General features: G+C 43.4%; 1 protein-coding gene across 2 annotated transcripts in view; it reads left to right on the top strand.

Moving 5' to 3' along the window:
• The first annotated feature begins 206 nt into the window (after positions 1 to 206).
• The window catches only part of LOC135377228 (huntingtin-like), a 62,964-nt gene continuing 38,114 nt past the window's right edge, over positions 207 to 25,056 (top strand). For both annotated transcript variants that reach the window (XM_064609524.1, XM_064609525.1), the window contains exons 1-11: positions 207 to 440; positions 13,946 to 14,023; positions 14,072 to 14,192; positions 15,870 to 16,009; positions 19,500 to 19,641; positions 19,694 to 19,835; positions 20,427 to 20,557; positions 20,620 to 20,794; positions 21,512 to 21,580; positions 22,854 to 22,985; positions 23,044 to 23,165. In XM_064609524.1, coding sequence (XP_064465594.1) covers positions 352 to 440; positions 13,946 to 14,023; positions 14,072 to 14,192; positions 15,870 to 16,009; positions 19,500 to 19,641; positions 19,694 to 19,835; positions 20,427 to 20,557; positions 20,620 to 20,794; positions 21,512 to 21,580; positions 22,854 to 22,985; positions 23,044 to 23,165 — 1,341 coding nt within the window. In that variant the 5' untranslated portion in view covers positions 207 to 351. The remainder of the gene's footprint in view (positions 441 to 13,945; positions 14,024 to 14,071; positions 14,193 to 15,869; positions 16,010 to 19,499; positions 19,642 to 19,693; positions 19,836 to 20,426; positions 20,558 to 20,619; positions 20,795 to 21,511; positions 21,581 to 22,853; positions 22,986 to 23,043; positions 23,166 to 25,056) is intronic.

The raw sequence follows: 25,056 nt of genomic DNA, 5'->3' as shown, positions 1-25,056 counted from the left end.
CTGAAATATGCCGAAATATGCTGAAGGTTACATCTCCTTTTCTTTCTTATGTAAATTAACACATGCCTGGCCATATAGGAGTGGCGAGCTTGTCAAGTCACATCTGTGTCTTTTTTCGCATTTTCCCTCCACGGTTTGTTTGTGGTGGGAATGTGGTGGAAATAAACTATCATTCAATATCCAATTCAATCCAGTCCAGATCAAATATGGCGGATGTTGGGGAGTTGTAGAGTGTGAAGTTGAGTCGTCACTTTTGATCATGCGTTTGATACTGTTCCTGAATCTTACTCCAAGTTGGATGCTTCTCTTACGCTTGTTTATAGTTGGTCATTAATCACTGACATAATTTTAATGGCATCCATAGAAAAATTGATAAAGTCATTGGAAGCTCTCAAGCTAGTTGAACCATCTGTTGGAGCCAACGAACAGCAAGTACTGAAGTAAGACATTAACAGTTTGCAGTATTTTTGAATTGTCAATATTTCCTGCAGTACGGCGCGAATTTGCACTATGTCTGCAGATGACCGGCGAGATTGTGCCTACGAGGGTCATCAGACGAAAGTATTGCCTAAAACCTAATGTGACGGTCGAATGTATCGGCGTCCGGGGATCACGAAGGTTGAACGAATTGAAGGCGTTTTTTTTTATGTGATTTCAAGTTGGAGATATTATCGTTTTTCAGTGCGGGAATGTTGTGCAATTGAAAGCAAGGAAATCTCGATTGCCGGTCCAGTGCGCTAACCAATTACGCTACGCTGGCATCTGACGACTTAGAGGCCTCATACACATCTGGTGAACTGTTCTCAAACGCAGCCTCAAGGTGCTTAGAACCAGGTCGCAGGGGACTTATAAAGGAGTTGTATAGTTTGTGGATTTCTGCACCACTCTATACTAGAGACCTGGACAAATGGCAATCGCTTATGGGAGAGCCGGATCATGGGTTAGTTCCGCTAGTGGCCGCTGCAAGCGTCCCATAACATTATTGGGGAGAGGAAATGACGTGCAATACTATCATCATTGCCACCGTCGTTCGTCTGCTACACAGGGCTACGAGGCTGTTGCTAAGCATGCGCTACCCTCTACGGTACCTCTTCGCTGTTATTAACATGGCCCATCGTACATTGGTGCGGTTTCTGCATATCAACAAATAGTGCTACCTAGCGCCAAATCCCATAGCGAAGCAGCGATTGCCAGAACTACTACCCCGGTGATGGGAGCTTTGCGGATGTCCTGGTCTCTGGTATAGTAGTAGGTTGTGGTCTGCACACACACCTTCCATGTGACATCACCAGGTGTTGATGTCGATGGTTGGATACTCATCTTGACATCAAATGTGTCTTACGACAGGAAACAAGGTGGGCAGACACAAACTAACAACTGAGGTTTATTGAACAAACATGAGGTGACCCAGGAAGTTGAGATAACATGCGCTTTGTTGATGTTACTGCACCTGCACTGTCCGTCTCAACTGCTCTGTTCATGGACCTGTAATGTTCTTGGAGACACAGTCAATCCTATATAAAATGGGTCACCAGCATTTTGTAGACCGCATGGCTGCTTTACCTCAAATGTGACACTTCGTTTTTCCTCTTGCAAACCACATCTATGCTCAACATGGTAGCCATGATGCTCATATTATTGTTTTCCCCAGTTTAAAACTTCTTATGTTGCTGCAGGTGTAAATCAGGTGGCCAGCATCTGGTTTCAGTCGGTATTCAGTGGCTGTGTGAAACACTACTAATGATACTTGCAACTTTTTTATTTCACTCGATAACCCAGGGTTTCGGTCTTGTAACGGAACATTAGTGAAATAATAACTGAATGAACTAATAAAATTAATTTTACTAGATTCAAATTGATGAAATAATGAAATCAATTTATTAAATTAGTTTCATTAAGTTAATGAAATAACTAACATGAAATTAAATAAACAAGTTGTTTCTCAAACCTCAGTGTGCTTTGCAAGGTTACGGAACATTTATGCTGAAATTCCTCCATGATGTTTCCAAACCGCTTCTGAAAGCAGTTTTCCTCTTCTTGCATGATGGTCTGTTGCGAAAAAATTTCATCAGTATTTCGTATGTCAGGATTCACCTGAGGCGAATTAAGTGGATGTAAACGCCAGAGCCCTGTAAGATGTATTGTCATTCCTGGATCGTTATATTAAGTCTATTTGCTGATGTTAAGTATTGAAAGATACCTATCTTCCCCAGTTATAGTGTTATGGATGAATAGAATCCAACTGGATATCGGTACTTGTCATATAGCTTTCACAAAAAAGGTTCTCCTTGGGTGCTCATATTAACTCAGATCGCCTCAGATGCTCGTTTGCCAATAGCGGTCTTATCAAAGTCGCCAAAAGTGTAAAGTTGGCATGGCGAGGGTGACATGATATCTCCGCTAAGCAATGTTCACTTACAAATCAAGTGACACTCACTTCATCAAAGTGAGCATGAGTGAAATCTTGTGCAACATTTCTAACCTTGTTTCCAAACCTCTTATCCAATGTACTGGGCACGATGTTGGAAGCCTGTTACTCTTGTCTGAGGCCCCAGCATGCTGTCCAGAACATACAGCCACACAACCGCACTTGATGTCGTATTCCTTTTTCAAGTGCAACAGACAAACAGATATTTCAAAAGTCAGTTTGTAACCTTGTTTCCAAATCTCGTATCCAATATACAGGGCAGGATGTTGGAAGCTTGTTACTCTTGTCTGAGGCCCCAGCATGCTGTCCAGAACATACAGCCACACAACCGCACTTGATGTCGTATTCCTTTTTCAAGTGCAACAGACAAACAGATATTTCAAAAGTCAGTTTGTAACCTTGTTTCCAAATCTCGTATCCAATATACAGGGCAGGATGTTGGAAGCTTGTTACTCTTGTCTGAGGCCCCAGCATCCTGTCCAGAACATACAGCCACACAACCGCACTTGATGTCGTATTCCTTTTTCAAGTGCAACAGACAAACAGATATTTCAAAAGTCAGTTTGTAACCTTGTTTCCAAATCTCGTATCCAATATACAGGGCAGGATGTTGGAAGCTTGTTACTCTTGTCTGAGGCCCCAGCATCCTGTCCAGAACATACAGCCACACAACCGCACTTGATGTCGTATTCCTTTTTCAAGTGCAACAGACAAACAGATATTTCAAAAGTCAGTTGGTAACCTTGTTTCCAAATCTCGTATCCAATATACAGGGCAGGATGTTGGAAGCTTGTTACTCTTGTCTGAGGCCCCAGCATGCTGTCCAGAACATACAGCCACACAACCGCACTTGATGTCGTATTCCTTTTTCAAGTGCAACAGACAAACAGATATTTCAAAAGTCAGTTTGTAACCTTGTTTCCAAATCTCGTATCCAATATACAGGGCAGGATGTTGGAAGCTTGTTACTCTTGTCTGAGGCCCCAGCATGCTGTCCAGAACATACAGCCACACAACCGCACTTGATGTCGTATTCCTTTTTGAAGTGCAACAGACTAACAGATATTTCAAAAGTCAGTTTGTAACCTTGTTTCCAAATCTCGTATCCAATATACAGGGCAGGATGTTGGAAGCTTGTTACTCTTGTCTGAGGCCCCAGCATGCTGTCCAGAACATACAGCCACACAACCGCACTTGATGTCGTATTCCTTTTTCAAGTGCAACAGACAAACAGATATTTCAAAAGTCAGTTTGTAACCTTGTTTCCAAATCTCGTATCCAATATACAGGGCAGGATGTTTGAAGCTTGTTAATCTTGTCTCAGGCCCCAGCATGCTGTCCAGAATATACAGCCACACTACCGCACTTGATGTCGTATTTCCTTGTGAAGTGCCACAAACCAACATATATTTCAAAAGTCAGTTTCTAACCTCGTTTCCAAATCTCTTATCCAATGTACTGGGCAGGATGTTGGACGCTTGTTACTCTTGTCTGAGGCCCCAGCATGCTGTCCAGAACATACAGCCACACAACCGCACTTGATGTTGTATTCCTTTTTCAAGTGCAACAAACAAACAGATATTTCAAAAGTCAGTTTGTAACCTGGTTTCCAAATCTCTTATCCAATCTACTGGGCAGGATGTTGGAAGCTTGTTACTCTTGTCTGAGGCCCCAGCATGCTGTCCAGAACATACAGCCACACAACCGCACTTGATGTTGTATTCCTTTTTCAAGTGCAACAAACAAACAGATATTTCAAAGGTCAGTTTGTAACCTGGTTCCCAAATCTCTTATCCAATCTACTGGGCAGGATGTTGGAAGCTTATTACTTTTGTCTGAGGCCCCAGCATGCTGTCCAGAACATACAGCCACACAACCGCACTTGATGTTGTATTCCTTTTTCAAGTGCAACAAACAAACAGATATTTCAAAAGTCAGCTTGTAACCTTGTTTCCAAATCTCGTATCCAATATACAGGGCAGGATGTTGGAAGCTTGTTACTCTTGTCTGAGGCCCCAGCATGCTGTCCAGAACATACAGCCACACAACCGCACTTGATGTTGTATTCCTTTTTCAAGTGCAACAAACAGATATTTCAAAAGTCAGTTTGTAACCTGGTTCCCAAATCTCTTATCCAATCTACTGGGCAGGATGTTGGAAGCTTGTTACTCTTGTCTGAGGCCCCAGCATGCTGTCCAGTACAGCCACACAACCGCACTTGATGTAATCTTCCTTTTCAAGTGCCGCAAACAAACAGATATTTCAAAAGTCAGTTTCTAACCTCGTTTCCAAATCTCTTATCCAATATAGTCGGCAGGATGTTGGAAGCTTGTTACTCTTGTCTGAGGCTCCAGCATGCTGTCCAGAACATGCAGCCACACAATCGCACTTGATTTTAGCTTACTTTTCAAGTGCCACAAACGAACAGATATTTCAAAAGTCAGTTTCTTAGCTCGTTTCCAAATCTCTTATCCAATATAGTCGACAGGATGTTGGAAGCTTGTTACTCTTGTCTGAGGCCCCAGCATGCTGTCCAGAACATACAGCCACACAACCGCACTTGATGTAACCTTCCTTTTCAAGTGCCACAAGCCAACAGATATTTCAAAAGTCAGTTTCTAACCTGGTTTCTAAATCTCTTATCCAATCTACTGGGCAGGATGTTGGAAGCTTGTTACTCTTGTCTGAGGCCCCAGCATGCTGTCCAGAATATACAGCCACACAACCGCACTTGACGTAATCTTCCTTTTCAAGTGCCGCAAACCAACCGATATTTGAAAAGTCAGTTTCTAACCTTGTTTCCAAATCTCTTATCCAATGTACTGGGCAGGATGTTGGAAGCTTGTTACTCTTGTCTGAGGCCCCAGCATGCTGTCCAGAACATACAGCCACACAACCACACTTGATGTAATCTTCCTTTTCAAGTGCCGCAAAACAACAGATATTTGAAAAGTCAGTTTCTAACCTCGTTTCCAAATCTCTTATCCAATGTACTGGGCAGGATGTTGGAAGCTTGTTACTCTTGTCTGAGGCCCCAGCATGCTGTCCAGAACATACAGCCACACAACCGCACTTGATGTAATCTTCCTTTTCAAGTGCCGCAAACCAACCGATATTTGAAAAGTCAGTTTCTAACCTCGTTTCCAAATCTCTTATCCAATGTACTGGGCAGGATGTTGGAAGCTTGTTACTCTTGTCTGAGGCCCCAGCATGCTGTCCAGAACATACAGCCACACAACCGCACTTGATGTAATCTTCCTTTTCAAGTGCAACAAACCAACAGATATTTCAAAAGTCAGTTTCTAACCTCGTTTTCGAATCTCTTATCCAATATACAGGGCAGGATGTTGGAAGCTTGTTAATCTTGTCTCAGGCCCCAGCATGCTGTCCAGAATATACAGCCACACTACCGCACTTGATGTCGTATTTCCTTGTGAAGTGCCACAAACCAACAGATATTTCAAAAGTCAGTTTGTAACCTGGTTTCCAAATCTCTTATACAATCTACTGGGCAGGATGTTGGAAGCTTGTTACTCTTGTCTGAGGCCCCAGCATGCTGTCCAGAACATACAGCCACACAACCGCACTTGATGTAATCTTCCTTTTCAAGTGCCGCAAACCAACCGATATTTGAAAAGTCAGTTTCTAACCTCGTTTCCAAATCTCTTATCCAATGTACTGGGCAGGATGTTGGAAGATTGTTACTCTTGTCTGAGGCCCCAGCATGCTGTCCAGAACATACAGCCACACAACCGCACTTGATGTAACCTTCCTTTTCAAGTGCCGCAAAACAACAGATATTTCAAAAGTCAGTTTCTAACCTCGTTTTCGAATCTCTTATCCAATATACAGGGCAGGATGTTGGAAGCTTGTTAATCTTGTCTCAGGCCCCAGCATGCTGTCCAGAATATACAGCCACACTACCGCACTTGATGTCGTATTTCCTTGTGAAGTGCCACAAACCAACAGATATTTCAAAAGTCAGTTTGTAACCTGGTTTCCAAATCTCTTATCCAATCTACTGGGCAGGATGTTGGAAGCTTGTTACTCTTGTCTGAGGCCCCAGCATGCTGTCCAGAACATACAGCCACACAACCGCACTTGATGTTGTATTCCTTTTTCAAGTGCAACAAACCAACAGATATTTCAAAAGTCAGTTTCTAACCTCGTTTCCAAATCTCTTATCCAATGTACTGGGCAGGATGTTGGAAGCTTGTTACTCTTGTCTGAGGCCCCAGCATGCTGTCCAGAACATACAGCCACACAACCGCACTTGATGTTGTATTCCTTTTTCAAGTGCAACAAACCAACAGATATTTCAAAAGTCAGTTTCTAACCTCGTTTCCAAATCTCTTATCCAATGTACTGGGCAGGATGTTGGAAGCTTGTTACTCTTGTCTGAGGCCCCAGCATGCTGTCCAGAACATACAGCCACACAACCGCACTTGATGTTGTATTCCTTTTTCAAGTGCAACAAACCAACAGATATTTCAAAAGTCAGTTTCTAACCTCGTTTCCAAATCTCTTATCCAATGTACTGGGCAGGATGTTGGAAGCTTGTTACTCTTGTCTGAGGCCCCAGCATGCTGTCCAGAACATACAGCCACACAACCGCACTTGATGTCATATTCCTTTTTCAAGTGCAACAAACAAACAGATATTTCAAAAGTCAGTTTGTAACCTGGTTTCCAAATCTCTTATCCAATCTACTGGGATGTTGGAAGCTTGTTACTCTTGTCTGAGGCCCCAGCATGCTGTCCAGAACATACAGCCACACAACCGCACTTGATGTCATATTCCTTTTTCAAGTGCAACAAACAAACAGATATTTCAAAAGTCAGTTTGTAACCTTGTTTCCAAATCTCGTATCCAATGTACAGGGCAGGATGTTGGAAGCTTGTTACTCTTGTCTGAGGCCCCAGCATCCTGTCCAGAACATACAGCCACACAACCGCACTTGATGTCGTATTCCTTTTTCAAGTGCAACAGACAAACAGATATTTCAAAAGTCAGTTTGTAACCTTGTTTCCAAATCTCGTATCCAATATACAGGGCAGGATGTTGGAAGCTTGTTACTCTTGTCTGAGGCCCCAGCATCCTGTCCAGAACATACAGCCACACAACCGCACTTGATGTCGTATTCCTTTTTCAAGTGCAACAGACAAACAGATATTTCAAAAGTCAGTTGGTAACCTTGTTTCCAAATCTCGTATCCAATATACAGGGCAGGATGTTGGAAGCTTGTTACTCTTGTCTGAGGCCCCAGCATGCTGTCCAGAACATACAGCCACACAACCGCACTTGATGTTGTATTCCTTTTTCAAGTGCAACAAACAAACAGATATTTCAAAGGTCAGTTTGTAACCTGGTTCCCAAATCTCTTATCCAATCTACTGGGCAGGATGTTGGAAGCTTGTTACTTTTGTCTGAGGCCCCAGCATGCTGTCCAGAACATACAGCCACACAACCGCACTTGATGTTGTATTCCTTTTTCAAGTGCAACAAACAAACAGATATTTCAAAAGTCAGTTTGTAACCTGGTTCCCAAATCTCTTATCCAATCTACTGGGCAGGATGTTGGAAGCTTGTTACTCTTGTCTGAGGACCCAGCATGCTGTCCAGAACATACAGCCACACAACCGCACTTGATGTTGTATTCCTTTTTCAAGTGCAACAAACAAACAGATATTTCAAAAGTCAGCTTGTAACCTGGTTCCCAAATCTCTTATCCAATCTACTGGGCAGGATGTTGGAAGCTTGTTACTTTTGTCTGAGGCCCCAGCATGCTGTCCAGAACATACAGCCACACAACCGCACTTGATGTTGTATTCCTTTTTCAAGTGCAACAAACAGATATTTCAAAAGTCAGTTTGTAACCTGGTTCCCAAATCTCTTATCCAATCTACTGGGCAGGATGTTGGAAGCTTGTTACTCTTGTCTGAGGCCCCAGCATGCTGTCCAGTACAGCCACACAACCGCACTTGATGTAATCTTCCTTTTCAAGTGCCGCAAACAAACAGATATTTCAGAAGTCAGTTTCTAACCTCGTTTCCAAATCTCTTATCCAATATAGTCGGCAGGATGTTGGAAGCTTGTTACTCTTGTCTGAGGCTCCAGCATGCTGTCCAGAACATGCAGCCACACAATCGCACTTGATTTTAGCTTACTTTTCAAGTGCCACAAACGAACAGATATTTCAAAAGTCAGTTTCTTAGCTCGTTTCCAAATCTCTTATCCAATATAGTCGACAGGATGTTGGAAGCTTGTTACTCTTGTCTGAGGCCCCAGCATGCTGTCCAGAACATACAGCCACACAACCGCACTTGATGTAACCTTCCTTTTCAAGTGCCACAAGCCAACAGATATTTCAAAAGTCAGTTTCTAACCTGGTTTCTAAATCTCTTATCCAATCTACTGGGCAGGATGTTGGAAGCTTGTTACTCTTGTCTGAGGCCCCAGCATGCTGTCCAGAATATACAGCCACACAACCGCACTTGACGTAATCTTCCTTTTCAAGTGCCGCAAACCAACCGATATTTGAAAAGTCAGTTTCTAACCTTGTTTCCAAATCTCTTATCCAATGTACTGGGCAGCATGTTGGAAGCTTGTTACTCTTGTCTGAGGCCCCAGCATGCTGTCCAGAACATACAGCCACACAACCGCACTTGATGTAATCTTCCTTTTCAAGTGCCGCAAACCAACCGATATTTGAAAAGTCAGTTTCTAACCTCGTTTCCAAATCTCTTATCCAATGTACTGGGCAGGATGTTGGAAGCTTGTTACTCTTGTCTGAGGCCCCAGCATGCTGTCCAGAACATACAGCCACACAACCGCACTTGATGTAATCTTCCTTTTCAAGTGCAACAAACCAACAGATATTTCAAAAGTCAGTTTCTAACCTCGTTTTCGAATCTCTTATCCAATATACAGGGCAGGATGTTGGAAGCTTGTTAATCTTGTCTCAGGCCCCAGCATGCTGTCCAGAATATACAGCCACACTACCGCACTTGATGTCGTATTTCCTTGTGAAGTGCCACAAACCAACAGATATTTCAAAAGTCAGTTTGTAACCTGGTTTCCAAATCTCTTATACAATCTACTGGGCAGGATGTTGGAAGCTTGTTACTCTTGTCTGAGGCCCCAGCATGCTGTCCAGAACATACAGCCACACAACCGCACTTGATGTAATCTTCCTTTTCAAGTGCAACAAACCAACAGATATTTCAAAAGTCAGTTTCTAACCTCGTTTTCGAATCTCTTATCCAATATACAGGGCAGGATGTTGGAAGCTTGTTAATCTTGTCTCAGGCCCTAGCATGCTGTCCAGAATATACAGCCACACTACCGCACTTGATGTCGTATTTCCTTGTGAAGTGCCACAAACCAACAGATATTTCAAAAGTCAGTTTGTAACCTGGTTTCCAAATCTCTTATACAATCTACTGGGCAGGATGTTGGAAGCTTGTTACTCTTGTCTGAGGCCCCAGCATGCTGTCCAGAACATACAGCCACACAACCGCACTTGATGTAATCTTCCTTTTCAAGTGCCGCAAACCAACCGATATTTGAAAAGTCAGTTTCTAACCTCGTTTCCAAATCTCTTATCCAATGTACTGGGCAGGATGTTGGAAGCTTGTTACTCTTGTCTGAGGCCCCAGCATGCTGTCCAGAACATACAGCCACACAACCGCACTTGATGTAATCTTCCTTTTCAAGTGCCGCAAACCAACCGATATTTGAAAAGTCAGTTTCTAACCTCGTTTCCAAATCTCTTATCCAATGTACTGGGCAGGATGTTGGAAGATTGTTACTCTTGTCTGAGGCCCCAGCATGCTGTCCAGAACATACAGCCACACAACCGCACTTGATGTAACCTTCCTTTTCAAGTGCCGCAAAACAACAGATATTTCAAAAGTCAGTTTCTAACCTCGTTTTCGAATCTCTTATCCAATATACAGGGCAGGATGTTGGAAGCTTGTTAATCTTGTCTCAGGCCCCAGCATGCTGTCCAGAATATACAGCCACACTACCGCACTTGATGTCGTATTTCCTTGTGAAGTGCCACAAACCAACAGATATTTCAAAAGTCAGTTTGTAACCTGGTTTCCAAATCTCTTATCCAATCTACTGGGCAGGATGTTGGAAGCTTGTTACTCTTGTCTGAGGCCCCAGCATGCTGTCCAGAACATACAGCCACACAACCGCACTTGATGTTGTATTCCTTTTTCAAGTGCAACAAACCAACAGATATTTCAAAAGTCAGTTTCTAACCTCGTTTCCAAATCTCTTATCCAATGTACTGGGCAGGATGTTGGAAGCTTGTTACTCTTGTCTGAGGCCCCAGCATGCTGTCCAGAACATACAGCCACACAACCGCACTTGATGTTGTATTCCTTTTTCAAGTGCAACAAACCAACAGATATTTCAAAAGTCAGTTTCTAACCTCGTTTCCAAATCTCTTATCCAATGTACTGGGCAGGATGTTGGAAGCTTGTTACTCTTGTCTGAGGCCCCAGCATGCTGTCCAGAACATACAGCCACACAACCGCACTTGATGTTGTATTCCTTTTTCAAGTGCAACAAACAAACAGATATTTCAAAAGTCAGTTTGTAACCTGGTTTCCAAATCTCTTATCCAATCTACTGGGATGTTGGAAGCTTGTTACTCTTGTCTGAGGCCCCAGCATGCTGTCCAGAACATACAGCCACACAACCGCACTTGATGTCATATTCCTTTTTCAAGTGCAACAAACCAACAGATATTTCAAAAGTCAGTTTCTAACCTCGTTTCCAAATCTCGTATCCAATCTACTGGGATGTTGGAAGCTTGTTACTCTTGTCTGAGGCCCCAGCATGCTGTCCAGAACATACAGCCACACAACCGCACTTGATGTCATATTCCTTTTTCAAGTGCAACAAACAAACAGATATTTCAAAAGTCAGTTTGTAACCTGGTTTCCAAATCTCTTATCCAATCTACTGGGATGTTGGAAGCTTGTTACTCTTGTCTGAGGCCCCAGCATGCTGTCCAGAACATACAGCCACACAACCGCACTTGATGTCGTATTCCTTTTTCAAGTGCAACAAACAAACAGATATTTCAAAAGTCAGTTTGTAACCTGGTTTCCAAATCTCTTATCCAATCTACTGGGATGTTGGAAGCTTGTTACTCTTGTCTGAGGCCCCAGCATGCTGTCCAGAACATACAGCCACACAACCGCACTTGATGTCATATTCCTTTTTCAAGTGCAACAAACAAACAGATATTTCAAAAGTCAGTTTCTAACCTCGTTTCCAAATCTCTTATCCAATGTACTGGGCAGGATGTTGGAAGCTTGTTACTCTTGTCTGAGGCCCCAGCATGCTGTCCAGAACATACAGCCACACAACCGCACTTGATGTCGTATTCCTTTTTCAAGTGCAACAAACAAACAGATATTTCAAAAGTCAGTTTGTAACCTGGTTTCCAAATCTCTTATCCAATCTACTGGGATGTTGGAAGCTTGTTACTCTTGTCTGAGGCCCCAGCATGCTGTCCAGAACATACAGCCACACAACCGCACTTGATGTCATATTCCTTTTTCAAGTGCAACAAACCAACAGATATTTCAAAAGTCAGTTTCTAACCTCGTTTCCAAATCTCTTATCCAATGTACTGGGCAGGATGTTGGAAGCTTGTTACTCTTGTCTGAGGCCCCAGCATGCTGTCCAGAACATACAGCCACACAACCGCACTTGATGTCATATTCCTTTTTCAAGTGCAACAAACCAACAGATATTTCAAAAGTCAGTTTCTAACCTCGTTTCCACATCTCTTATCCAATGTACTGGGCAGGATGTTGGAAGCTTGTTACTCCTGTCTGAGGCCCCAGCATGCTGTCCAGAACATACAGCCACACAACCGCACTTGATGTCATATTCCTTTTTCAAGTGCAACAAACCAACAGATATTTCAAAAGTCAGTTTCTAACCTCATTTCCAAATCTCGTATCCAATATACAGGGCAGGATGTTGGAAGCTTGTTACTCTTGTCTGAGGCCCCAGCATGCTGTCCAGAACATACAGCCACACAACCGCACTTGATGTCGTATTCCTTTTTCAAGTGCAACAAACAAACAGATATTTCAAAAGTCAGTTTGTAACCTGGTTTCCAAATCTCTTATCCAATCTACTGGGATGTTGGAAGCTTGTTACTCTTGTCTGAGGCCCCAGCATGCTGTCCAGAACATACAGCCACACAACCGCACTTGATGTCATATTCCTTTTTCAAGTGCAACAAACAAACAGATATTTCAAAAGTCAGTTTGTAACCTGGTTTCCAAATCTCTTATCCAATCTACTGGGATGTTGGAAGCTTGTTACTCTTGTCTGAGGCCCCAGCACGCTGTCCAGAACATACAGCCCCACAACCGCACTTGATGTCGTATTCCTTTTTCAAGTGCAACAGACCAACAGATATGCGAAAAGTCAGTTTGTAACCTCGTTTTCAAATCTCTTGTACTGTCCTTCCTACGCTCCTTATCTACATGGTTTCATTCTTGACTCATTTGCACAGCAAAGTTTGGCGGTGGATATTTCAACATACCAGCTCATATCAGGATTATTAAAAATAGAATATGAGGATTGTCTCCTATCTCGCTTTAGCCCGAAAGCCAATACTTAAAGTGGTGAGAGTGATTCATGTCTTCTGGAAGGCCACTGACCCGTCGATTCATGAACACACAACAAGGGCAGTCCCTCCTTTGTTGTACACCTTGCCAACCCCGGAGTATGGACCACAGGGTTTATGGCCTTCTCTATGGTCTCCTTTGTCCCATAAATTAGTTGCGTCGTACTGCCCACAGTTTATCTGTGAGTGCGGCTTATCTGCCCGAAAATTTTCAAAATGTTCCTAAAAACGGGTTCTGCGGCTTATCTGCGGTGCGGCTTATATGCATGAAATTACGGTAATTGTTTGACGAGTAGGTACATACTTGCTTTGAGAAGATGTCCACCTTATTGTGTATCTCAGATGCGAAAGTGTCATCCATGCCGCTCTCACAGCTTTTTTATAACAGTTGTGTAAATGATTTAAAAAAAAAAAACTCTCCATATGCACTAGTAGTCATGTCGATTTGGTGATTAAAATGTTCATTTAGCCAATGCCAGGCACAGGAGAGGGAGAAACCACATGACAAAGTGTCTCCCCACTCACAAGGCAGGAATAATTGGATAGCAGCATTTGTCTGCACAAGAAACGACCTCAACCTTGAAGTATTGCCCCCTTTTTTTGGGACCAATAATCTGCGGACAAGAGAGGGGGGAGACCTCATTGGCACAATGTATTCAAATAAAATCATTTGGAATCTGAAACACCTCAACTGAAAAGTTTATGAATGGACGTAATCTGTGTGAGATTAACCCTCCAGTTTTCAGGATTGGTCAGTAACCAACGTGACATTGGGTCATGGCCCCACGTGGCTTATTGTGGTGCAAATAACATTTATTTCAATTATAATGTGTAGAATCTTTTCTCAGGAGAAAGGATGCCACGAGGAAAGACAAGATCCTGCACTGCAGCAACATTGCTGATGCTATTTGCACTCCAAGCATAAGGTACTAATCTTTAACCACTGGTTGGTCTTGATTGATTTTGTTTTTTAGATCTTTCCCAGACTTTCCAAAGTTACTTGGTGTCTCCATCGAAAGCTTCTTCACCTGCTGTGATGACGACGACAGTGATGTACGAATGGTGGCAGACGAGTGTCTCAATCGCACAATCAAGGTATCATTACTGATTACACAAAAGTCCCTCAGTGGGGGAAAATAATTTAGGAGACTTCTATGGAGCTCAGATAAGTACAAATCAAGTGAAATGAGGTGGTTTCTGAAGGTATCATGTAGGCCTCGTGGATCGTAGCCTCCTTTGTTTCATGTCTTGTATGTACATTCTGTTGTGTCTCATTTGCAATGCAACACCAGGTTTGTCATCTTCAATTCACAAACTGATATTTAATTCAAAAAGTGTTTTGCTTCCAGCATCCTCCAGTCCAACAAATTTTAGGCCTTGCGTATTCCTTTATAATTCATCACTTATTTCGTAGGAAAAGTGTTGTTGAATGTATGCTGCTTTTGGACTGCCACGTTAATACATGAAAGCTTCTCAACTTTTTGCAAAATGTAGTATATGATAAAATTATCAAAATTTTGCGATGATTTGAATAGTGGAAAAATTTTCAGACTGACATTTTTTACTGCAGTGCAAAATTAAAGTCCCGCAAAATATGAGTATGGACGACTTAAAAATACTGGCATTGCAATTTGCGAGGAGGAAAGCATCATTGCAGTATTGAAACTTTTTTGACTGCTGAACATCAGTTTCATGTACAGTCGACCCACGGCTTCACGTATCCGGACAAACAACATGGGTTCCGATTTCAGACCATGCAATTCGCCTTAATTTATCCAGACAAGGATTTTGAGGAATTGCTGAGGAAAATACCCAAAAGTGCTTTCACTTATCCAGATGGTTGAGTGGATGGACTAGGGGTCCCCTGGCAGGGCTTTTTGGAGCAACAGCTCTGCAGAAAGTGCGCTGAATTTGTGTCCGCAAAGGGGCCACCAAGTTTTCAGATACCATCGTGTACAACTTGGCTTTGTGATGTCACACACAAGTCATCAACTCTTATATCTCGATACCTTTCAGACTAATTAACTTTCAACGCTTGTAGAAACTGAACTGAATTACCTTCTACGTTCTCCGACGACCAAGTGGGAGTTGGGATTGGTGGACAGATATGTCGTGATATTGACGTAGTGCATGTAACGCATTTGAGATAGGTTTCTCATTACCATTTAGACCTGTCTTCAAGAGCAGCATTCGAGAAGCTCGCTGTAAATGGTTGTATCCTTTTGAGAAAGGTATCGACCTTTCTCTCTCTCCGCGTCCGTGTGTTGTCTGCTGCTCCGCCATTGGCATGGTCCTAGGAGGCAGGAGTAGACGAAGATATGTACATGCAGACGATTTCTACGGATGTTCAGAAATGCACCAACCGTTTACCTTCGGCAATGAAACGCCATGACGTACCAGATTGCTCGCCTAGTTGCTTGTCTTTTCAGTAGATGGTGATGGTGGCAGTCTTGCTTGGTGCAGCAATCTTTGAAATTGGATTACTGAAAACATGCTCAATGTACAGCAGAGCGTCTAAGCTTTCAGAAAAGTTCACTTTACGGTACCTTTAACCATTTCAGCGGCTAGATGCTTTTGTATGCAGCTGTTTTTCACGTTTGAGAATGCCATATTATCTTAGCTTGAAATTTTGAATAAATAAAAAGGTCTCTTAACGCCAACAGAAAAGCTCCACCATTTGACCATTGTGATTTTCAGTCTAAATGGATGCTCTCGATAGATGTTGGTTCACTGTACGGTTCACTACAGGACTAATTACGGTAATTTTTGCAGACACTCTTGGATTCCCACTTAGGACGTCTCCAAGCCGAGTTATATAAGGAGATAAAAAAAAATGACCAGGGCCGGAGTTTGCGGGTGGCGCTGACCAAGTTTGGGGACCTTTGCCACCTCATCAAAGTTCAAAAATGCAGGTAATATTGTCTCTATCCAGATTAGACCAATATTGTTTCTTACGCAGAAGGTTTTCCTATTTGAAGCATTTGTTGTGTGAGACTGGAAGAGTGGCTGAGTGTGGAAGATAATACTCAACATCGCTGTAATCTTTCATTGGATTGTCGCTTTTGTCGCTCTGGTGTTGCCTTCCATGTGCCTTCGTGCTAACCGTGTGTATTGGGACTAGTTCTGATTTTGCAATGATACCGACACTGTCGTTAATTGCATTATTCTCTAAAGATGCCAAATTCCTTCCAGGAGTGTGTGTTCTGTACTGCTGTTTTCAATATTTTGCTGCTGGATAAAATCATTTTCATGCCCAAGCGGCATTCCTGCAAAAATTTCATATTCCGTGCATTACAATTTGTAGGAAACACTTAACGAAATAATGTCTACTTTACCGTACAAGTGTGTGCAAAGCCTACAAAATAGTCCGAAATAACTGGCGTTGCTAATAAAAAATGGCTCAATAGATAAAAGCTCAGACTTTTAGACAGGTGACTTGTGTGAGGAAGAAAACTGTTGACAGCAGGCAAAAATAATGGGCCGTTAGTGCCACAAAGTAACTGGGGCTATGAGCGGCATACACAGACATGGACAGATGGAATGGGGGTTAGTGTGCGTCTTGGGCCGACTTCAGGTGGAAAGTCTCGGGAAAAGCCAGGGAAAACCTGAGGCAGCACAGCCAGTGACAGGATTGGAACCAGCGTCACTTCCCAGTCTGTGCGTGGAAGGCGATCATCACTGGAGCTGGTCGTGACGCATATTTATTTATGAGGCACGTTCAGATAGTATGACGCTGCAAGTGGTCACCTCTGGGGATGCCATTTTAAGACAATAAGATGGCATCTTTCTTGGTGTGACAATGAAAAACTCACCTCAGTATCTGACATTCTAAAGTTAATGTCATATCCACTTGGAGATGCCTTCCAAGAAGAACACTCCAGAAAAGTTTCAAAAAATTTGTTCATCAAAAACGCGGAATTGGAAACCGGTTGAAACGGCCCTTCCTTCCTTTGCATCTTCTGGTGGCATAATTGGCAGCTGACAGGGTCGCCAGGCTGGTTGCAATCCTATGCCAGCGAAAGCGCCAACGGAGTTGCTTCTAGCGACTGTTTGGCAGCAGATTGCGAGTCAGAAGACCGCATTTTATGACGGACAGCCTGCCTCCATAACTGACTCTGGTGACGGCGGTCCGCACACTGTTGCCTCAATTCAGCCGGGATTACTAAGCTGGCCGCAAAATCCGATGAAATTCATTTTCTAATGTTTCCGACTGTTTGAAAATGAAATATTCTGGTCACACGTATTTCAGGCACCCCAGGCCGATCAGTTCAACTTTTTTTTTTTTATCCGGACGCCACCTGTAAAGGAGCAATGAAGATGACGTTTAACGTGGCTCGAAACTATCTGTCCATCAGAAGCAACACCACCTGGATGTAGAAAGCCTGCTTACTCGTCGATGTGACGTAACAATTAAGAGTCAGCCAATGAGGATCGTGTTTTCAATGGCAGTAGCCAATCACGAACGAGCTTTCAGCGGTCGTAGCCATGGAGACGAACCAACATCGTCTGCCAGCAGTGGTGGAACGTCGCTGCGTGCTAAACGGGAAAACTCGGAAATAGAGCCCCAAACAGCCGCAGTCTTTTTCAAAACTGATTTTCTGGAAAGCATCCCACACTTTTCGCCCAACTATTTGGGTCTGCAGGTTCCAAGTAAGCTGCAATCATTTGCGGGTTCTTGAATTCGCAGAACGGCGAATCGCAGTAGTGGACGAATTCTGACTGTGTATGTCCTCGTAGCGAAGGAGGGAAAGGAGGCAGTAAGCAGGCCTTCTGTATCGAGGTGTCAGGAGTCACCATGCAAAATATTTTTGCTCTGCGGTGTATCGTTACTGCGTAATGAAATTTACAAAAACAGTCTTTGAAAGCAGACACGATCATCGCGAAAAGCCCCCGCACTGGTCTATGTCACAGGGGAGTTAAGGATTTTGAAAGGTGCACAGACACCTTTCAAAGGGATCTGTCCTTCTTTCGCAGGCACTCATTTTATTCCTTGGGTTCACTCGAGCGTTCCTTTAAACTCAGTTAAGATAAAATAGTTTATTCGTGTTTTTTTCAGAGCCAATCAGAACTTAGAGGGTTAGCCTAGCAATCATTCCACATTTCGGTAGCGTAGAAAACGTGGTTTATCCCGTCCAGAACTTTGCAGACTGAATGTCATTTGTCTCTTTGAATTTTTTATGAGCACTATAGTCTCGTAGAAAGAAAATTAAAAATGAAACGAAATTCTCATCCGAGACATTTTCAATTACCTATTTTTTTTTGCGTCATCTTGAAAACCTTTCCTTCGTACCTTTCCTTTAGGGTGCCTGAATACTAGATACTTCTATGTAGGGTAGAGTCAAATCCTTCGCAGAAGTGAACACCACCATTTTCAAGTCCTCAGTCATTCGATTAGGCAGTTAGAAAATGTAGGGCATAGCCGAGTGTATTGCTACAGCTTTGCCAGTGCAGTGCATGGGCTTCAAAAATGGCAAATATTTTAGCGGACCACACGGTTGTCTTCACCCTATACAGCCACCCTAATTTTCGTGTGTATGTTGCACCACCAGACAGGCCATTGAAGATATATGAGGTGAGATTTTTAATTTATTTTCTACAGGGCCATAGTGCTTGCAAAGAATTTCAGTAAAACTATAAGTGAGCAAATGGCTATGAGTGTGCAAAGTTTAGAGAGGGCTAAACCTATTTTTACGAAGCGACCAAAATGTGGAATGGTTGCTAGACTAGCCCTGTGCTTCGTGGTTACGCCTTGTATCTTGGAACCACGTGCAAAGTTTAGAGAGGGCTAAACCTATTTTTACGAAGCGACCAAAATGTGGAATGGTTGCTAGACTAGCCCTGTGCTTCGTGGTTACGCCTTGTATCTTGGAACCACGTCCTACTAGATTATGACGACCATGTCATAATCGGCAACCCCTATGAGGAGCCCGTCCGCACGATCCGCTAGGGGCGCTACTCATCGGCACGTGAGATCTGCATCACGATTGGACGACAGAAATTTGCATTCTGAACGCGCAGGAGCGTATGTACAGCTACCGTAGCAGACGACAGCAATAGCTCCTATGAAAACGCGTAGAACGATGAAGGTAATCAACTTTAAAATGAAACATCTTCCATGGGATATCCACCGCTTGTACAGAAATACTAAGGTAAGCTGAAGTACAAACTATTGTGGAAGTTGAGGAAGCAATAACCGGGACGATGAGTAGCGCCACCGCTAGTTTCCAAATGTGGCGCTGCGAAGGGGTGCCTATGACATGGTCGTTATAATCTAGTAGGTCGTGGTTCCAAGAACGACTCGTGCTTGGAACCAAGGTTTGGTTCTACACGTGCCCTTCACTGTTCACGTGTGTGACGTAAAGCCCCGAATTTTAATGACTGTTTATGATATTTAATATCCAGGCCATACACAGTCAACTTACTACCATGTTTTGTGCGGATAAGTGAGCGTACCAATGAAGAGAGTGTCCAGGAGGCCCTTACCAACACTATAGTGAAGATGATGCCAGTTGTAGGTCAATTCACCAGCGACAACGACATTAAGGTGACAGCTCTGTTCTGTACTGTAGGATTGCTCTATCTTCCTCTCTGCGCAGATGCTGATGCGCGCTTTCCTGCGGAACCTCTCGTGTCCCTCCGCACTGGTGCGACGTTCGGCTGCATTGGCACTAGTCACCGTATGTCAGTGGTCGCGAAAACCCAATGTGTTTTTCCTCTCGCTACTCCAAGAGCTCTTTGGTAAGTTGCTTTCTTATTGTACAGGGTTCACCGAGATAAACTTTGAGGTTTGGAAGGAAGCTAAAAGAAATAGAAACAGTGTCGGGAGGCTGAAGTACATGTTAGAGGACGTGTTATGACCCAAAATTTTACGTCTATACTGCCAGTTGGTCCGTTTCTCTGCGGATAAATCGTGAAAATTGGAGAAAACCTTTTCTGCCTAACATTTCCAATCAGCTATACCTGTGTTTCAGCCCCTTCCGTCAGAACGTGGCGTCGCAGGCGACTTCGCACGGTAGTCCTCTGCATTCTGTTCCACTTGTTCACTTGGTTTGCATATCGTCTGCAATGCCGCGTTCGACCGTGTCACCATGTAACGGAAGGACCTGAAACACAGGTATAGCTTATTCGAAATGTCAGGTTACGGCGGTTTCTTAAGTTTCACGATTTATCCGCAAAGAAACGGACCAAGTGGCAGTATCGATGTAGAATTTTTGGGCATAATACATACCCTAACATAAACTTTAGCTTCCCGACACTGTTTCTATTTCTCTTATCTCAAATTTATCTTGGTGAACCCCGTATATTGATGAGCAGATTTTTGTCACTTAGGGCTAGTGCTACCCGTTCAGGAGACTCGTAGCATCCATGTCATCATTGGAGTTCTAGTCTGTTTACGCCAGCTGGTCCCTCATTTGGGCTCTCGAGACAAGACTATACCAACTCTGGAGGAAATCCTTAAGGTAAGCACATCCCTGTGTTTACACTGCTTTGGAACCCATGGGATATGTTGCCTCGATGGCAGGTTTATGAGCTGCTGCTCCATCACGTCACTAACCAAGACCATGCCATAGTGACTGCAGCACTGGAAGCATTGCAGCAGCTGCTCCAGGTGCCATCACTTGTGCAAGTCCTTCTTTGCCCTGAAGGCGTTACACAATCATTGATTCACAACCCAGTGGCTCGTGCTGACACCTTAGGTATGTGGCTTTTCCTCTCTGTTTCCATTGCACTTAAAGTGACATCAGTTGGGAGACAGTTGATTCGGAAACTATAGTAGCACCGAAAATCCCTCGAAAGTTGGTGGCGTTGTTCCTGCACAGTTTGATGAAACGGGAGCAGACGACGAATATTGAGAGTATTCTGGAATTCCCTCTCTGGAAATGGGAGGAAACATAATGCGAACAAGGTCAATCAGAGGGAGCGACTTGAGGGACTTGGTAGCCTTGGCAACCAACCGGCAGGCAGGAGGCATTGTGTCTGTCATCGGCTCGTTTAATGTTGTTTCTCGTTATTGTCGGACGTGTTCGTAGGCCGGGAGCGTAACACCATGTTCCACGCAACGCAGTCGCGTCAGAGCTCTCACTAGTAAGAGAACTTGGCATGGTTACTGAGGTATTTTCACTTAGTATTCAGTATGCACTGAAAGACAATCGCCTGCGCTGCCACTGACGTGCCTGGCTGACGGCATAATGATGTTACGATCGCTTCCTTAGCTGCAGAAGGGGTGTTAATCCTTAAAGCTTGTTTTATTAATATGAAAGCTGTTTTCGGAAGAGAAATATTTGGTGCCGAACCATATCGGTCTCCTCTGCTCCTTTAAGAAACTTTGCTCAATGGATTTTAACGCGAGTCTAAAATTATTAAGTTGCGCATTTAAGGTGTCATTAATGTTGGCTGAAACATTTATCTTTTAGGCTTGGGATCTTCCCTCAACCTTGAAGATGAAGTCGACCTTGCAGACGACAGCGAGGATCCAAAGATAGGTAACACTGTGCTCTAAATACCTCACGTGTTGGTACCCACTGTGCTCAGGTTGATACAGGCAAGAAACAAAAATGGTGGACTTGTAATGAATTGGAGCCGTTATGCAGTTCCTCTATTCTCCGTACTACATGCCCTGAGACAGAGCATGGGAAGTGGAATATTGAGAAAGCGTCTGTCACTCGCTCCAATTTCATTTCACTGTGGCACGGCAGTATTGCTTACTACTGGTAGCCTGTAACCTTGGAAGGAACTTTTTTGGGGCACTCCGTTCGGATTTGCAAGCCAGGTTTCCAATGCTAGGATTTCTGGACTTCTGAATGTGCATCCCAGGACAGGATCAGGATTTTTTTGCAACTATCCATAGGATGCTGTATAGGACTGCATTCACCAGCACATCCATCCTGTCAGAAATTGCATTTCAGTGCACGTTTCCTGTCATACCCATGGAATATTCTATGGAATACCCATGGAATATTCTAGTTAAAGAAAATGAAAAAAAAAAAAAAAAGAAAGGTGTCACAGGGCAAAAGTTTCGCCGCGCAGAAAAAACTAGTTTTTGCACATGTCGGCTGGTTGAAGCTCTATGTAAGTGAACAGTATTTATAGTGGCTGATAGATGTGAAAGAGGTGCTTTCCATACCATCTTCAATAGAGCTCCTTTTTTGTACTTTCTCCCTTCGCTTTGGGATAGTAGGTAGATAACTGTTCTTGAAGGCAGAGTGTAATCCAAGACAGCTCCATCCAGCCATTAGTTGACAAAGTCCGCTATATTTGATGACAGAGAACGTCTAGAGGTTGGTAACCGGAACTTTTGCAACTTTAGCATACCCAGAGACCTCTCTTCACACAGGAGGGAACCAATCTTTGTGCTTGACATTTTTGGAAAGTAGCTGATTGGATATTTCCATATCCTTGTGAGTGAGGGAAGTGATTTCCCTTTCGCTTTCGGTTCACTTGGCATTCATGCAAGATGTGCCAGTGACACCACCACCCAAAATGCAATGACAATCGAGCGTTTCGGGTCGGCATAAAATGCGTCATTGCGCAACACATTATATGTACTACATACGCAAATTTTGCAGCTGCCTCGGTCTCATCCACAATATTGATGCGAAAGTGTGCCAACAAAGGTGCTTCACCACGTTTCAGTAATATTGGAACAGTATATGAAAACTACAAATATCCAAAGCTGGCTGCGAATACTATTTGAAAACTCTACTTGGAGAAAGATTTTTCCAATTTGTGCTTCATTCATTTTGACTAACTGTTTAGGGAGCCTTCCTAGTTATGGGTCGTCAGAACAACTGCTCGATACTGATGAAGGCACTACCAGTGAAGATCCTGACATTGTGAGCCTCATCTCCTGTGACGGCGATGACTTTTCAAGCTCTGCCCGGCTCGTAGGTTCGTATGAGTCGAGATAGCATCATGATCCTTTTGACCTCTTTGTTTGCTCACAAAGTATTAGACAGCCCCATCAGGCGACCGTCATCTCTACGAAAGTTGGAGCTGAAATCTGACCAAGAATGGAATGGTGAAAAAGTCTCCATCTGCTCTTCACCAGCATGCAAGCTGGAATTTGTGGTAAGTCCACGCGAAATAAAATTGGAAAGCAATGAGACTTTGGACACTTTGGATGTACTCGAGAGACATAAAAGAATGGTAAAATCTGGACTGGTTCTAGATAGGTCCTCCTGTTTCTTGTCGTCGGGGCAGCGTGCAGTTATTAGCTTTTGAATTGTTATTTTTCTCCTCCTATTTCTATATAAAACTCCTTATTTTCCTATAACCTGAACCCTTCTTGTTAAAGCCCCAGGTGAGGTTTTCTCTTGAGGAAGGGTGTCTCTCTCCTGCATGTGTTCACTGCAAGGTGCCTCCTATGATTATCTTGTATGGGACTCGTATTGGTCATACAGGTCCTGGCGGAGATTGGAACATGCTCGAAAAATAAAATTGGTGCGTGAGAAAGAGCGGCACTGGATGAGACACTTATGCGAGAAAATCAATGTTTTGATGGGTCCTAAGTGACCGCCTGGGTTCATTTACAGTGTACCCTTGAGCATTCCCTCTGATGGCAGGAATGAAGCTAGTCCTGATAGGTATGCTATTTCCCATGAACTTGCGTTACCTCAGAATGACTGTTTCGGACCCTGAAGTATGACAAGTCAGGTACGCTAAGAGCATAACACGAGCAACATGAGTAAGATATGCTCAACGCAGAGATGAAGGCTTCTCTTTGTCTTCGTTCTGGCCATTTCCCTTCCTTGTCGACACATGGAGTTTGTGTCCTGCGTTCGAACACCTTCGACACCTTCACTTCTTTCTACACTCCAGCTCAGCTTCAACCTTCACCAGGAACAGCAAAAACATAATCATTTGATCTGCGCTTGCTGGGACCCCACACATGTGCTTTAGGTATCAGATGTTTCTTCCAAGGATAGGTAATAGTAATAATGATTGGGGGTTTATGTATGTAGCCAGACGCATGACTTTGCAACGTCATTCGAAAAGGGTGACCAAATGAAATGTTGGGGAGTGGCCGGCTACGTTTCTTTTCATTTTGGGTATCTGTCTACCTAATAAGGCAAACCACATTCTCACCTACATTCAGTACCCAAGTGAAGAAGGCACAGAAATGGCTCATTCCCAAAAAAGAAATACCTCAGTACTACTTATTTGGATCGGGTATTACTGTCCACAGATGAGCATTCAATGTTGTCGCATTACCATCGCACTGGCTACTTATGGTAAAGGGCATCTATTCATAACTCGGGACGTTTTCACCGGCAAGCGGTCGTTTATTCATGTGGCGGTACCCTTAATTTGGACAGTGATGATCATATCCGTAACTCTTTGTACGAACCTGCGAAGAAAATATCCACATTTTTTTGTGATGCGCGAATAACTACAATAAACAAACAAAGGATAAGCAACGCAAATTTTCATTTTTGCACGTACAACTTACTTGTATGTTTTGATGTATCTGGTGCAGACTGCATCCATGTTGGAGTGAACCACACTTCCTTATGTATGGGTGCCTGTGGAAACTTTTCAATGCGATCATATTATCTGAGGCGGAATTAATGCGATGCATGGGGATGCTTTCTCACCATTTTTCTTGTCCTATTCTGAATAATGTCGTGGCAACTGAGAGTCTTTCAAGTGCAGTAAAACCTCCCTATCTTGGGAGCCCAAGTGTGTCCCACATAGGGAGGTGTCCGAGTTACAGAATACGACCCTTCTTCAATTTCTGGTCATTAGTGGTACTTCTCTACCCTCGATTCTATTCGATTGATTCGATTCTATGCAGATTCCACTCAATGGCATTACTTTTAGAGCTTTTCGAGCAACGTGCTGCTTGCTCGATAATTTAAACCCACTCGGAATCAGCCCACTTTTCATTGCCTTGGTGCAGTGCGCATTCAAAGGCTCTAGACAAACCACAGACAAGTAATCACAAAAAGAATAGTTACAA

This window comes from Ornithodoros turicata, chromosome 1 (genome assembly GCF_037126465.1).
Source record: "Ornithodoros turicata isolate Travis chromosome 1, ASM3712646v1, whole genome shotgun sequence".
NCBI classification, from domain to species: domain Eukaryota; kingdom Metazoa; phylum Arthropoda; class Arachnida; order Ixodida; family Argasidae; genus Ornithodoros; species Ornithodoros turicata.
The sequence above is the reverse complement of the archived record's forward strand: the minus strand, read 5'-3'. Positions and strand labels throughout refer to the sequence as shown.